This window comes from Coturnix japonica, chromosome 1 (assembly GCF_001577835.2).
Source record: "Coturnix japonica isolate 7356 chromosome 1, Coturnix japonica 2.1, whole genome shotgun sequence".
Taxonomy (NCBI): domain Eukaryota; kingdom Metazoa; phylum Chordata; class Aves; order Galliformes; family Phasianidae; genus Coturnix; species Coturnix japonica.
The window spans coordinates 69,651,715-69,668,129 of NC_029516.1; the positions used below are offsets into that span (position 1 = coordinate 69,651,715).

Below are 16,415 nucleotides of genomic sequence, written 5' to 3' on the forward strand. Positions count from 1 at the left end.
ATTGCCCAGTGTGTTTCATTACATCCCAACCAGTCGCACCCTTGCACTGTGGATACTGACAGGATCCCATTCTGCACATCCCATATGGAGTCCTCACTGAAGGACACCTCTGTCTTTGTCCATCCTTTCCAGGGACCTCATGTCCCTAGGTTCTGTCCCTTGGTCTCTGACTGTAGAGGGAAGCTATGACAGTAAAGGGAAGATAGTAAAGCCAGGTGGAGTGCAGGAGCTAAAGGCAGTGTGTTTTTTTTACACCTGGAGGACAGACAGAGCCTCCTTCTCTCTGTGGGCTTTCCCAGGAGTGCAGTGAATATGAACTACAAAGGACTTCCTACCTCAGTCCAACCCTTGGATTTCACACAAAAATCCTTGACAGTGAAGAATCATTTCTGTGCTAGAACTTAAAGATTTTGGGATCCTGAAAAAAATGTGATGTCTGCAAGCAACAGGAGCTGGGAGCTTGCACTGGTGGTTTCAGAAGAGGCAGCCCCAGCTATCCTTGCTGACTCGGGACTCCAAATTCTGCTTTCCAGAGGTAGCTGAGAGACTGTGCTTGGGGCTGCTACAGTGTGGGGAGGCAGGAGAAGAGAACAACATGGACCAGTGAGGGGCCTGTCCAGGCTCAGCTGTAGCAAGTGGGTGCCTATGTGCAACTCGACGCTGTGTGGGGTGGCTGGATGGCCTCCGCCTCACCTCACTCCCTCCCATCCAGCTCTTATTCTGAAAGGAGCCGCCATGCACACAGCGGCCCATCTTCCTCCCTGCCTCGGCCCACCCAGGACACACTCCGGCCATCCCCTCTCCCCGCCTCTCCCTTCTTGGGGCCTGGCCTGCTGTGACCTGACCACAGCACCCTGGGAGGCCTTCTTCCATCCTGCCGCATAGCGAGGCATAAGAAAACACGCTGCTACAGGGAGCCTGGCTTGCTGCCATCGAGTTTGCTTCTTTAATCTGGGGCAGATCACACTGGAGATTGGGGCCCCAGGTTGGGCATCTGTGCCAGCAGTCAGCGGTCACTTCACTTTCTGGAAGACCTGAACACAGACCTCGTCTTCAACCGTCATGCGCTGCGGAAAGGAGGAGAAAGAGGAATTCAGGCTGCAGCCCCATGTCTTCCAGCTGAGTTTTGGCAGGTCATCCTGAGGGTGGAAAGGGCTGCGGCTGCTGTTGCATAAATTTAACTTTTGAACTCTGGCGGCGGATGTTTATGAGAAGTGGCCATTGCTCCTGAGGAGCCGGGGTGAAGACTGAGAGGAGCTGGAAGGAGGCTGCTCAGGTTCACTAACAGCACACAGCATTCGGCTGTGCCCCCCACCACCCACCAGCCAAGCTGCACGGGCCCTTCCTCACCAGGTGCAGCAGGTCTCCCTCCAGCCAGTGCCGCCAGCCACGGTTCCTCTTCTCCCCGAGCTGCTCACATACCAGCTGGTCGCCCTCCCAGAAAACAGTCGTCTGAAAAACAAGCAGAGGGGAAGACGTGGGCCCAACAAAAGCAACACAGCTTTCCAGTGATGACACTGAGCGTTCCTGTTGTATTTTCAAGTGTGGTCCCCAATATGGTTGAATTCCCTCGGAGGGCTCCTTGGGACTTTTTGTCAAGCTCTAGTTCCCTTCTGGATCCCAAAGCTCCAGGTCTGGCTGTGTGTTGCTTACTCCCTTCGCTGGGAGCAGTTCACTTACAGACTCCATATCTCCAGACCTGCGGGGCAGGCCAGCTCTGGGCTGGACTCTCACCTTGCTGGTGAACTAAAAGCCAGGCAAGTCCCTGAAGTTCTAGTTCATTCATTACCTAGCCCCGTTGGGGATCCTCACCTGGCACTTGCGCCCATCTACGGGTCCCAGGTCTTCCTCAAACTGGACCCCCAGATCAAAATCCATGACATAATCCCTCAGGGAGGTGATTGTGCGGATGACCATGTGGTCTCCCGTGTGGATGATCTCTTTGTCAGGCTTCAGCAGGCAGACCACCTTGCGCAGGACCACGTTGATATCTGGAGGATGAAATGGAGGGAAAACGGGTGGGCTGCTCTCTGCTCTGGGTAGGGGGCTTCAGCTCCAGGGATGCCTCCTCTCCCCCTCCCACCCAAAGCCATAGTCTCAGCTGGAATGACCAAAGCCCCTTCCTCCCCTTGCCAGGTCCCGCGGGCTGACATCTTTGGAGACGAAAAGGAGTTAAGAGGGAAGGAGGAGGGGGGTAGTTACCCAACGCGCGAAGATAATTGTCCATATTCTCCTGGGAGACGAAGCGGTAATAGCCGCTGAGGTTGGGCACCATCCCGACACGGAGCACGCGGCTGGTGGCTGCGAGGAGCGGGGAAGCGCTGCCCGGCGCGGTGCGGAGCGGAGCGGGGCGGGCCGGCCGAGCAGCGGGCTCCTCGCCGAACTAAGAGTCCCGCCGGGCCCGCCCCGCTCCGCTCCGCTCCGGCACCTCCGGCTCGGGGCGGGCGAGCAGCGACACACCCCCGCGCTCCGGCTGCGGGGCCGCCGCTCCCGCAGCCCCGGCCCGTGACGTCATGCTGCAGTGGCGGGGCGGGGCCGCGGCGGAGCCTCCGAGCCGCCGAGCGAGGGCGTGGGCCGGGCCGGGCCCGCCGCTGTCCAGCACCGCCGGGCGGGACGGGAGCAGCAGCCGCAGCCGCCGCCGCCGCCGCTATGGGAGGCCGTCGGCCCCGCGCTGCCGTCCTGCTGCCGCTGCTGTGCCTATGGGCCGCGCTGCCCGGCGGCTGCCCCAACAAAGGTGAGCCTTTGATTTGACATCCCCTTCTCATTTGCCCCCTTTCCACCCGCTCGGCTCGCCTTGTGATAGCTCTTGCCGTGTGCCTTTAGCTCTTCTCCCGTAGCACGCCGAGAGGGAGTGTGTTGCACCTCCACAGAGGCACATCCCCCATCTCCATCTTCTCATTCCAGCCCATGCGTCTAGAATATGTCAGTAGGAAACGATACAGCGGCTACGTGTTATCTGTGCAGGTGGCTTATATAAAACAGTGCTTTATGTGCTAAATCGGAAAAAAAAAAAAAAAAGAAAAGAAAAGAAAAAAGGAAAAAGGAAAAAGACCAAACCCGAATGCTGCAGCTCCAGCACGTTGCATGCAGATGTTCTCAGAACACACAAAGTGAAGGGGAAAGATGTAGGTTACTAGAGCTGGGGCTGCAGCCACGGGCACAAGAGATCCATTTGCATGGATCCAGGGGAAGATAAGCATCTGTTGGGGTGGGAGAACCCAAAACGTGCAAGGGCTGCAGGAGCCATCGGGGATGCGGCAGCTTGATGTGCTTGCTGTGCTTGGGGAGGGGTGGGGGCTACAAACAGGGTGCAGCACGATGCTCTGTGTGTGCCAGTACCAGCAGGGGCATTTATTTGTGCTGCTCTGGTGCTGCTGGGACCAGTTGTAAAGCCAGGCCCCTCATGGTCTGTATTTTCTCTCTTTGTGAATTTACACTCCGAAACACGTACACGTCCTTGGCAACCGATTTCAGCTTTACAGGAGCTTTCTTGAAGATGGTATGAGTCTGCATCCTATAAATAACCCCCAAATGTATCTCTAATCCCCAAGAAATCATTTTCTAAGAAATCAGATTGGTGATTCCCAAGGTGCAGGTGGATGCAGCAGAAAAGATTTCTTTCTCACCCACCAGCTCGTTACCCCAGCAACGGGGCGTATTTAGCATTGGTAGTTATGGGTTCCTACCTCATCAGAGAGGTGTGCGGTCTGGGACTGACACAGTAGGATGTGGCGAGGGCAATGGAGGGATGGGGCAAAACATGGATGCTTGTACACAGGGAGGATTCCTCCTGCATACTGAGCAAGGTGGATGTTTTTCTGGATTTCCTACGCAGCGCTTTGTAATCTTAATCGATACGGTGGAAGAGAAATGCCAGCCCTCACCTGGCTGGGTCTGCCTGCTCTGCCTACTGGTGCATCCCTGCTCAGACTGCTGTTCCACCACTGGCCCACCCAGCTCCAGCAGCACCCCTAGGTGCTGAAGTACAGAAAAGGCAATAAATCACAGGGGATGTTGTCCCTCTTGAGTCGACACAACCGCCGTGGCGGTGTGTGCTGCAGAGGATGAATTCACATATTGGAAGTAGTGCCCTTGAGGGGAGAGTCTCTGTATCCTGCTCTCTACCAGCTCTGAGCCATGCTGTGTGCACAGTGTCGCTTGGTTGTAATAAATCTTGCTCTCCAGAGGGTGGGAGAGGGGGGGGATTATCTGGGAATGGGGTTTGTAACTAGGACGCGTAATATAATCTCTGAGGCCCATTTGGCAGGGAGTGGGCATGGGGGAGGGGTTCTTCATTTATAACGATTTTACTTCTCTCCCCTCCGCCCTTTCCCTCCTTTATTTCTCCTTTTCCCTGCCCTGGAGCCTATGTGATAAAGATTAATTTGCTATTTCTGGGCCTGTGACATTTTTCAGAGCCTCCGGCTGGCTGCTGCCTCCATGCCAAGCCTGGCTGGGCTACAGCCAATGGAACAGCAAGGAGGGGCCAAAGGAATATGGTGCCCACCATGGAGTGGGGAAGGAGAAAGCAAGGGGCTCAGCAATTTGTTTTACATGCGGGGTGGCTGACTGGATGTGTAGCTGGGGGCACACGTGTGGATCCTTGCCCTTGTACAGAGGGTGAAAGACTTGAATGATAATGGATGAATGCAGCTCTTGTCTTCCGGGGACACCCCAAGGGAAGATGTCTCCTGGATCCTTTACTTACGACTTCAGTGATCTAAAGTGTTTAGCATTTGGGATCTCTTTCCAGAATCAGAATACTTGTCCCTCTTGATTTCATTTTTTTATAATATCCCAGCTTCCATGGTACACAAATATCCCTCTACATGCTTCTAACAAGAGAGTATTGAGGAGCTGAGAAGGAACATGATGTTTCTACCAGGAGAGGTAGAATAGAATAGAAGAAATATGGTTTCCTCTTCCCAGTCTCTCTTAGCCTTTATTCTAGAGATGAAGGTGGGGAGGGGTGGTTGCTAAATGCTGCTGCATGATACTCTGCTTTTTTCTACTGAGCCTATCAGTTTGGCTAATACTTTCCCATCCTCAATCCCTTACCCAAACTCACCTCAGCGAATAAGCACAAACCCTGGATTGAAGCTGAATATCAGGGCATCGTCATGGAGAATGACAACACAGTCCTGCTCAACCCGCCGCTGTTTGCACTGGACAAAGATGCTCCTCTGCGCTATGCAGGTAGGTTGGTGCCAGCTCTGGGGAGGTTGGGATCAGGAAGAGATCTCCAGGGAGGCAGAGGCAGGAATACATTTATCCCCATACTAGATTCTGTTTAGGAAATGATTGCCTCTAAACCTTGTTCTAGAGAAGGTCCCTGGTGTAGTCTGCAGACAATTTGGGCATAGCTTGATTTAGGATCCTCTGAGCTATTTCCCTTATAAGAGGAACTGAGGGTGGAGCCAGCTACTTTTTGACGCAATTCTGCTATTTTCAAAGATCACATGCACAGCTCTGTGTCTGTGAGGTCTGAAGGAAGCTGCTAGGGCACACTTCTAGGGCTGTTCCACATCCCTCACCAGAAGCACAAGTCCCTGAAAGCACAGATGATGCTTTGATGCTTTTTTGAGGTTTGTATTCCTAGCACTTGCTTAGACTGTGCCTCAGGTGCTGCACTTCTGCAACCTCCAACAGCCCCAGGGAGAGGAAAAGGGGTCCTGTGGGCCAGGATTTAGGTGATCTTATCTGTAACTCCCAAAGGAAATGTACGTATCCTGTGTGGGATGGATGAGACATCATGGAGCTTCGTGTTTTGGATGTCTGTTTGAAATGCTTTGCCTTCCTGTGGGATGGAGAGGCAAACTAAGCTATGCTTGGATGTAGAGCCCTAACACGTACAGTTTTAACCTGTAACCTCAAGCCTTTCTTGGAGCTGAGCGAGACTTCTCATGGGGATGGTCTCCGGTAGAGGGCAATCTAAACCATTATTGGCTGTAAACTGATAGGGGAAATTCATAGTGAATCAGAACGGCTCCAAAATGAGGGAGAAAGGAGAGTGTAAGTGAGAAAGGAATAAAACATGGCAGTGGGAAGTAAGGAGGCATATTGTACTCTACTCAGTCCTCTTCATTCTCCTCTTCCTTCCAGGTGAGATCTGTGGCTTCAGGATACATGGGGCAGGGGTGCCCTTCGAAGCTGTGATACTGGATAAAGCTACAGGTGAGGGGCTGATCCGAGCCAAGGAACCAGTGGATTGTGAAGCACATAAGGAGCACACATTCACCATCCAAGCTTATGACTGTGGAGAAGGACCTGATGGAGCCAACACTAAAAAATCACACAAGTAAGTAGCTGCATGTTACAAAACGTCATCTGTCACAGAAGTGCAAATGAAGAACACAGTGGGAGCTCTTCCCGTTGCCATGATTATTATTCTCTAGTCTTGATGCTATAACTCAGCATGTGAATAAGACTCAAACAAAACGGTGATGGTCCTGTTCACTAGGTGAGTCACACGAGTTAATACACCAGAAGCAAGGGCTGCTTGCCTGCTGAGTCTGGTGATGCCTTACATTGCTGTACATAGGGAAAAGATCCAGATTACATTAACACCCTTTTTCTCTGGGATGGAAAACTACCATGCAAGCTTTTGTATGTGAACACCGCTGTTTTGAAACCCCAATCTTTTTACATGTTCTTGCCTTTGATATCTTGAAGTCAGTCTGATACACAAAGTTACTTACTCTAAAATCTAGGTGGTGTATGGCTCCTAATCAGCTAATCAGTTCTTATTGATGTTTCTCTGCCTCAGGGCCACAGTGCATGTTCGAGTCAATGATGTGAATGAGTTTGCTCCTGTCTTTGTGGAAAAGTTGTACCGTGTGGCAGTGACCGAGGGAAAGCTGTATGACCGCATCTTGCGTGTGGAGGCCATTGATGGAGACTGCTCACCACAGTACAGCCAGATCTGTTACTACGAGATCCTGACCCCCAATATTCCCTTCCTGATTGACAATGATGGTAAGAATATAAGCCTACCACAAGTGCACTTCCCCTTTTGTGCTTTGCTCTCTCACTTCCAATCCCGTTTGCTGGCAGAGCTGGGGGATACGTGTGCTTTGGTTCCTCTAGCACTTCTAATCTCTCTGTCCTTGTGCAGAGACACAGCAGCCATTTTGTGGGATGCTACTGCATATTACAGAGTGGCACTGTGGGAGAACTCAGCCTCTTTTTGGATGTTTCTATAGCTGATAAAAAGCAGAGTTGTTTTTAGAAGCAAAGTGTATGAGGAGACTTTCTTCTCCATTGATTTATGTATTTTGCTAACCAGGAAACATTGAAAACACGGAGAAACTTCAGTACAGTGCAGATCGTCTCTACAAATTCACAGTAACAGCCTATGACTGTGGAAAAAAGCGGGCATCTGATGATGCTGAAGTGGAAATCCAGGTGAAACCCACCTGCAAGCCCAGCTGGCAGGGTATGAAACTTCCAGACACAGTCGCGTCTTCCCTTTATGTCAATCAACTCAGTCCTACTTATTCAAAATATTTGTATGTATGTATATAAATTTGTATACACATGTATGGTTACATTCTGACACCAAACCAGTGACTGCATCTAAGGTATCACAAAGCTACTAGAAGGCAGTTCTAACAGAGGAAAATTATTCCCTTGATTACTGTGAACTTTTTCATAGTTGATAAGGGCCATAAATTGTATTCATAGAATCACAGAGTTACAGAATGGCTTGGGTTGGGAGATCATCTAGGTTCCAATACCCCTGCCACAGGCTGGACTGTCCCCACTAGATCAGGCTGCTCAGGAGCCTGTCTAACCTGGCTTTAAACACCACCAGAAACGGGGCAGATGTGGATTGCTTTGGGGGCTGCTCATCTTGAGGAACTTTGCTTTTTCCAGAGGTGATGTGTGTTTACAAATTGATTTACATCAGTAGAATTAAGGAGAACTCAACACAGCTAAATATCTACTCAGCCTTATAAAGAGAGGTTGAAAATCAAGAGAGGGATGCTGCATTGACACTAGCTATAGAAGATGAGAATGTGGACTATCTGTGCTTCCACGAAGTTTTCCCTTGCACTGATGCCAGTTGTGTAAAGTTGATTTTCAATGCTGAAAGGCCCAAAAATCTCTTTGTTTATGGGCTGGTATATAGATGCCTCTTCTGTGCACCAAGTTTTCTGGCACTGGGTCCTTGGCAGGACCTAACCCATCTCTCTCTCACGCTTCTCTGTTAGGCTGGAACAAGAGGATTGAGTACACACCGGGTGCAGGCAGCCTCGCTCTGTTTCCCACCATTCACCTGGAGACCTGTGATGAGCCCCTGTGGAATATTCAGGCCATGGTGGAGCTGCAGACAAACCATGTGGCTAAGGGCTGTGACCGGGATAACTACTCTGAGAAATCACTACGCAAACTCTGTGGTGAATTGATTCTTTCCTACCCATTTCCCTGAAGGGATTTAGAGCAATATCCCTTCCTCTCTCTGGGATATTACAACAAGACCTGTACCACCCTTTTCTTCTGTGCCCCAGTCCCCAGACTTCTGTGCTCCTGACTTCTGACTCCCTCTGTTCTTGGTAGGTGCTGCCTCAGGAGAGATTGACTTGCTGCCTGTGCCAAGCCCCACAGCCAACTGGACTGCACGGCTCTCAGTGCACTACAGCCAGGACAGCAGCCTCATCTACTGGTTCAACGGCAGCCAGGCTGCCCAAGTGCCCGTCATGAATGGGCTGAATGCCCACGAGGGGCTGAGTGACCACTTCACCCTGTCTGTGTGGATGAAACATGCTGTGGTGCCCAGCAAGGGCAGGCGGGAAGAGGAGACAGTGATCTGCAGTACAGTGCAGAGTGGTGAGACACTTTTCCTGGGGAGGTGACACTGACTTGTTAGAAAGCATGGTCCCTGCAGGTGGAAATCCCCATGTCCCAGAGCAGGGCCCTCCTCATAGCTTCTTCTGGAAGCATTCAAACCCACTGAGTGCTGAGTTCCAGTCATGGTATTTTTGGGGTCCGGATAGTAAGACTGCTTTTAAGTGTGATGCATAATGCCTTGCGTTTGTCCCCTGGCAGAGGATGGCTACTCGCATTACACTCTGTCTGTGCATGGCTGCCGAATTGCTTTCCTCTACTGGCCATTGCTGGAGAGTGCAAGACCTGTGAAGTTCCTCTGGAAGCTTGAGCAGGTGAGGAAGCGTTAACCTCCTTCCAGTGTTATCTCTGTTCCTTCCCCTTGCTCACCCCTTCTGCTCTCTGCCACAGGTCTGTGATGATGAATGGCACCATTATGCCCTCAACCTTGAGTTTCCAACTGTCACACTCTACGTGGATGGTGTCTCTTATGACCCTGCTCTCATCCATGACAATGGCCTCATTCATCCCCCACGGCCAGAACCCTCACTCATGATTGGAGCCTGCTGGGCCGGTGAGTGCTCACTCCCTGAGCCTTGCCCTTCTCATACAGGCAAATGGAAGTGAAGAGAAAGCCAGAAGAGGTGAAAAATAGACAGCAAGTCTATCACTAAATCATGCAAAATACATCACAGCCATCTTTTCTCCTTGGCACCAAAACCATTGTGGTTCCTTCCCTCTATATGAACATAATACTATGCTGTGATAGTAATAGCTTGGTTTTGAGTGTCAATGGCAGCTGCCTGTGCATCAGTAGTAGAACATGTGATAGTTAACTAGCTTTCATGCAGTGGAGAGTTGAAACTCTAGACATCATTCTGGTGATGGCCTTTCTATCAAAGCTCTTCACCAAAGAACTGGGATATTATTTATGCTGCTGAGTGTATTGATGGTGATTTGTGTGTTGTGAGGTTCTATACAGAGAAGTTAGAAACCATTCTGTACAGAAGTGGATTGGAGGATAAAGATCAGATTGGGAACATTGTTAGGCCACTACTAGATTAAAACTGGTTCTATGCCTGAGTTTCAAAGGGATGCTCAGAACATGGCAAGGACTGTGCTCCATAAATGGAAATCACTTAATTCCTAGGATAGATATTGTTGGGAAAGGAGGAAAAATAAACCCTATACTTTCTTCTTGTATTAGATACAGTCTCATCAATCCCTTCCTGAAAGGGACAGCACTCTGTCATCTGTGGAATGCTATCTCTAGGGCTGAAGGATGCACTGCTTTGCATGAGTCCAGAGCTGTTCTTTTGTCTAGCGCTGGCTGATGCAGACACTTATGTAGTTACTTGCCTGACCCTGTAACTGCCCTCTTCCAATGTGTAATTGCTTGTTCTCCTTTTGCAGAGGAGAAAAACAAGGAGAAATCCAAAGGAAATGAGAATTCCACTGATACCACACGAGGTAGGGAAAAGAAAGAGGGTGGTTCTCTTCTCTTCACTGTGCATGACTATATCACTTCTTGCATGGTGCCTTCCTCATGCAGCTCCTTGATCTTGTCCATCCACCTCCCACCATCTTGGGAGGAAATCCCTTATTTTCTGGCAGATTGATCCTTGATACCTTGATGTTGGTAGAGCATGAAAATACTGGTAGGACTACATCCTGCTTTGAGAGATAGAGTATGCTTTTCATGTGGAGAAAGTGTCCTCATGTCTGGTCATTAAAACTGGTCTCTGAAGAACACAGTAGCCATTGGAGACATCAAGAGATGTCACCTCATCCCTAACTATCTGTGGAACATACAGTTGGTTTAAAAGCCCTCAGCAGGAGTGAGAAGGGGACAAGAAATTGTTTCCATCTGGCATTCAGCGGTGTGGCAGAAACTTCTCTATGCTACCTACCCTATCACTACCCTGGTCTTTCTGTTGGTCTTTCCTCCATCTGAAATTAAGAAAATATATCATCTGCAGTATCTTTTTTTCATCTTTTTGTTATCTTTGCTTTTCCATGTCCTGTGCACCCCTCTGTTCTCTCCTACCTCTCCTAACATCTGTATGTACCTCACACTGTTGCTTTCGTTGTCTCTGCTCTTCCATGTTCCATTCACCCCTCCTTCTCTGTCTACCTTAGCAACTGTGTGTCCCTCACATTTTTCTGTTGTCTTTGTTTTCTTCCTCACCATGTCTCTCACACCCTCCACGTCCCATGTTTCCCTCAGGAGATCCTCTGTTGATACACCACTACTTCCATGGTTACTTGGCTGGCTTCACTGTGCGCCCTGGTAGCTTGGAGAGCCGGGAGGTTATTGAATGCCTGTATGCCTGCCGTGAGGGGCTTGATTACAGTGACTTCGACAGTCTGGGCAAAGGGATGAAGGTATGCCCATCTGCCCAACTTGCATGGGTCTCTTCCACTCTCCTCCCTAGCCTTGCTTCCCTGGACTTTGCCTGCTCTGCCACCTCAGATAGCTCCCTGCCTTTCTCCTTCGTGTCTGTTTTAGCCTAGGGTGTTGACGTTTGCTAAGAAATCCCGAGTATTTTCTTCTTGTTCACCTGTAGGTTCATGTGAACCCTTCTCAGTCCTTGCTCACTTTGGAGGGTGATGATGTGGAAACTTTCAACCATGCTATCCAGCATGTGGCTTACATGAATTCACTGCGCTTTGCTACTCCTGGAGTCCGGCCGCTCAGGCTCACTACTACTGTCAAGTGAGTAGATAAAGCAGCACTTCTGTCTAGGTTGGTGGAAACTTGGGCTAATTCTGATGCTTTCTGTTTCTCTCCTTCAGGTGTTTCAGTGAAGAATCATGTGTCTCCATTCCTGACGTGGAAGGTTATGTTGTCGTGCTACAGCCTGACGCTCCCCAGATCCTGTTGAGTGGCACTGCCCACTTTGCTCATCCTGCATCAGACTTTGAGGCTCCTGATGGAGTTCCCCTTTTCCCCAACCTGCAGATCACCTGCTCTATTTCTCACCAGGTGGAGGCCAAGAAGGATGAGAATTGGCATGGTACTGGTGAGTAGAGTACAGGGAGGAGTAGAGACAAAATGGAAAGACCTGCAAGCTGCTATTCTGCAGAGGAAGTAGACCTCATAGTTGTACTCGAAACGGGAGAGAGTTTACAAATACAGAAGCAAGACATTGTCTGTTAATATGTAGGCTAATCAGTTCTTATCCCTTTCTGCTCCTCCCTGTACTTTTTCAATCCATCCAATTTCCTTGCCTCATTCTCTTCTCCTTTTCCTGTGCTACTCATTCCTAATCCCCTTGACATTTTACCTACATTTCCCTTTATTGAACCCATCACCAGATGTCCTTCCTGGCTGTTCTCTCTCCACTCCTGCACTTCTTCCCGCTTCCCTTATTTCTTGTCCCCTCCCAAAGCTATACAAGAGAGGGTCAGGGTGGGTATTAGGAAAAGGTTCTTCACTGAGGGGGTGGTTGGGCACTGGAACAGCCTCCCCAGGGCAGTGGTCATGGCCTCAAGCCTGTCAGCATTAAAGAGGCATTTGGGCAATGCTTGTAGATAATATGGTTCAACAATTAGTTTACTCTCTGTAGAGTCAAGAGTTGGAACTGATGACTCTGGTGAGTCCCTTCCAGCTCAGGATATTCTGTGTTTCTGTGATCTCTTTCTGCATCACTTGTTCCTATGAATTCCCCAGTTAGTTTCCTTACGCCTTGATTATCTTTTCCCTCAGTTCCCTCCCTCATATTACTTCTCTACGCTACATGCTCCACATCCTTTCACTTAAATTGTATCTCCTCTGCTAACAGGATATTTTTGCTCATAGTTTGATGATTAGCAGCTTTAGCTTCTTGATGTAGAGAAGGTTGGTCTCCGCCCTGCTGAAAGCAGTTAGTCTTCAAAACTGCTCTTCAAAACAGCAGTTGTGAGGAGAGAAAGCTTTCAAAAGCACTCAAGATCTGGGAATATATGGTACAATTGCTCATAGTTTTAACACTGCCATTGCCAGCAGTCCTTACAGCTGTGTTACCATGAGCCAGTCCCATAACAGTATGTTGATCTACAATATAAGACTTTCTCGTGTGCATAAATAAAGTAATTAGGACCAGAGGGGACTCATCCAACAAGTAAATAGACCAATGGTGATTTTACTCAAGGTAAGTGCTGGCCAGAGAAAGAGAAGCCATTCCTTATAAGTTCTTTTAAGTGAGTATCACTCTCATGCCTGCCTTTGTTCATGGCTGACTGTTTTTGTGGCCCTGTCTTCTTTCCCTTGGCCTCTCAGTGACAGACACACGTATGTCAGATGAGATTGTACACAACCTGGATGGCTGCGAGATCTCATTGGTAGGAGATGACTTGGACCCAGAGAGGGAATATCTGCTCCTGGATGGGGCATTACTGCAACAGCGGGGCCTGGAGCTCGTAAACACCTCTGCCTACCTCACTATCACAGGTATGTCCTCTCCTTGGCTGCAGCTGTCTATTTATGCCCCTTTCACTGTCTATCAGGCATCACTGGGGGGACACTTAACCCAATGTGTTGGTGTACTTTGTGAGACAACCATTCGCTGAACTCCTGGCTTTTGAAGTCCCAGGCTGTTTCCTTTAGGAAGCCTACTCTTCCAGAACACAGTGCTAGGACATGGTGTCTGAGCTCTGCTTCAGGCTTGTATCACACTTCCTCCTTACTTACCCCCATTGCCTATAGGGTCTTGTGTTCTTAGATGCCAGTAGTATTTTGCATGGCATACTAGGAGACTGCATATCCCCCAGGTTGTGAACTGATGCGTTGCTTATATACACTACAGAATTTAACAGGCAACTTCCCTTCCACGTGCCTTAGCAGTGCAAACTGGGCTTTCACCACAGACAGCTCCATTTCTGGTCCTTTCTAATATTTATGAACCCAGCCTTGGATTATTCTGTAGCTCCTAGTTGTGATGCCAAATGATTTTTAAGTAAGGAGCTCTTTGATACCGCTCCAATTCTCTCTTCTTGGACTCAGGGGTAGAGAGCATTGCAGTTTACGAGGAAATACTACGCCAGGTCTCATACCACATCAACCGTGGCGCTGCTCTTTATGAGAGGAAGTTCCACCTGTCCTGCACGGAGATGAATGGACGTTATTCCAGCAATGAGTTTTCTGTTGAGGTACAAAATCAATGCATGCACACATGGGTGTTTATGCATGCACTATGAACAGAAATGCATCCAGTGTAGACTATCACAGTGAACACAGGGCTGAATATTTCTCTCTCTGGTCTTTCTGCAGATGAACGTCCTCCACAGCATGAACCAAGCTGCTCATCCTAACCATATGCTGAATTCTCAGCAGTTTATACACCGAGGCCATCATTTACCCCCAGAGCTATCTGGCCACAGCTTGGCAAGCACCCATAACAACCCTAGTACGTAACGCGCCTTTTGGTTTTGTTCTCTTAGGTTGGGATGTTTATTTTCTGATACTCTGTTAAAACTTTGAGCAGGGGATTCCTTTCAGCCTCCATACATGAGTTTCATTGAGTTCTTACACTGTTGTCTCACCCTTCATTAGAAAATGGTCTGCATTATGGGTCAAACCCTGCCTTAGAGCTTAATGCAACAATCCCCCTCCTCTGGAAGTTTGCTTTCTTGATACAGCAACAGTCTGAAATCTCTTAACTGAGAAGGTCTAACAGGAACAACTGTAAGCTGGTAGTGTTTCATTTGTGCATCTTTTTTTCCAGAAAAGGGGGTTATCTGAGGAGTCAGGGTGGGTGTGGGTCAGGTCAGAAACATATTTATGTGAGACTGTAAACACACGTTCTCCTTTTTCTTTTTTCCTCCAAAGTGGTCCCCAGTGCAGCCACTGTCATCATTGTGGTGTGCGTGGGCTTCCTGGCGCTCCTGGTGATCCTGGGCATCCTGCGCATCCACTCACTGCACCGACAGGGAATGGGGCAAGAAGTCCCTGGGGCTGCCACAGAGGGACACGCAGGTACCGGCAGCAAAGAGAGCGACTTGTTCTGGGACGACTCAGCCCTCACCATCATAGTGAACCCCATGGAGGTGAGGAGTAGTCACAGGAACCTGGGCTGGGGGGTACAGCTGGGCTGCCAGAACCTTTCTCTTATGATAGTCTCGTCTCTCCAGTCCTACCAGGGCTGCCAGGAGAGGGCTGCAGAAAACTGTGAGGGCAGAGCAGGTAAGGACATGGAAGAAGATGATGACAGCAGTGATTTGGAGACACCTGACTCCCCAGACAGCAATGACATGGAAGATCGGCACATCACTGGCAAAAATGACAGTGCTCACCGCTATTAGCAGCTTTAAAACATCTGTCCAATGGATCCTCTGAAACATACGGCTGGGAGGAGGAGGTGTCTTTACCTTCCTTTTTCCCTCCACCTTGTACATGTTCTCCCTCGTGTCATTTTTGCTTCCCACGTTCCTTCGTCTTCTGCCATTCTCATTGTGGACATTCCCTATGATTGACCCCCCCATTTGGCTCTCTAGAGGCACATATTTGGGCACTTGCACATGACCGTGGCACAGATCAAACTATGATGAGGAAGGAGGAGCTAGGAAAGAACAGAAATGTGGAAAGAGGAGCCGGCCCTATGGCTCAGAGCGGGGTCTCTCACAACCCCTCCCCAGATATTATATATATATATATATATATATATTGTATATTTTTTCAATGTTGTTGAGGTTTATTCTCATTTCATGCAAAACAAAACAAACAAACAAACAAACAAAAATCCCCTCAACCAGAACACTGCAGCTTGTGCCACTTTGTAAAGTTGCCGATACTCCTGAACTAAACGAATGATGGTAAGAAGGATGAGGAAGCAAAGTGGATTTTAAAATAAATGGATTTCAAATAAAAGGTTCAGGGCTTCTGCAGTTTTTCCACTCTAAATTGTGAAAATCTGTGTAGCCACTAAATATAAGACTGGTGGTTGTCCTGACCATGTATTTTTCAACGTTATTGCCTTATCTTGGGGATGTGTTGTTTTAATTGCTCCATCTCTTCCTCTTATCCTTTTGAGACTCTATATATTTGCTCTGAAAAGACAAGATGGCTTTTCTCAGTATACCGGGATATGAACCCACAGAGGAGCACAGAAGGCATCCCAGCCCATTACCACATGCAAACATAACATGTGCAGGAAAATCTTGATTGCAGAAAAACAGAAAGGCTTGCATCAACAGCAAAAGGATAAATACTCAGCTTCATCCACCTTTTTACATGATCCACTTTCTTTACAAGCATAGAAGAGTGCATTTCACATCAGGGACTTCAGCTTATAGCAGGACAGCCCCAGCACTTGTGAGGGAAGGTGTTCTCCTTCTGATACTCAGGAAAGGAGGGGACAGAAAAAGATCAGGCATGGACAAGATAGGGCTGTGAGGATAGTAGCATAAGTTATCAGGGTAGTGCTTCATAGCAAGTTGTGTTTCTTCCCTTGAGCCATTCGCTCCAACTCTTCAGATCCAGCAGGAGGAAAGGAAGCTGCCAACTGCCTGACTCTTCCTTGGGCAATGGCTGCAACATGTTGAGGACCCACAGGAAGATTCTGCAATAAGATGTCTGCTGGTATCCAAGGTTGAGGAATCCTCAAGGGCAG

General features: G+C 48.9%; 2 protein-coding genes across 2 annotated transcripts; one reads left to right on the top strand and one right to left on the bottom strand.

Moving 5' to 3' along the window:
* Nucleotides 1–908: 908 nt before the first annotated feature.
* RBP5 (retinol binding protein 5) lies at nt 909–2,472 on the bottom strand. Its single transcript, XM_015872611.1, has 4 exons — nt 2,203–2,472; nt 1,813–1,991; nt 1,351–1,452; nt 909–1,067 (listed from the first exon to the last, which is right to left on the bottom strand). Exons 1-4 carry the CDS (start codon nt 2,273–2,275, stop codon nt 1,014–1,016), a joined length of 408 nt encoding a protein of 135 aa, XP_015728097.1. The 5' UTR covers nt 2,276–2,472; the 3' UTR covers nt 909–1,013.
* A 41-nt stretch (nt 2,473–2,513) lies between these two features.
* On the top strand, nt 2,514–15,673 carry CLSTN3 (calsyntenin 3). The gene is given in 19 exon segments (XM_015872572.1): nt 2,514–2,584; nt 2,586–2,734; nt 5,074–5,196; nt 6,103–6,298; nt 6,767–6,975; nt 7,286–7,435; nt 8,214–8,399; nt 8,560–8,829; nt 9,049–9,161; nt 9,238–9,400; nt 10,240–10,296; nt 11,054–11,211; nt 11,394–11,542; nt 11,623–11,849; nt 13,088–13,258; nt 13,811–13,956; nt 14,078–14,213; nt 14,636–14,853; nt 14,938–15,673. Coding segments are annotated over 19 exon segments (3,063 nt in total). The 3' UTR covers nt 15,109–15,673.
* Nucleotides 15,674–16,415: the final 742 nt, after the last annotated feature.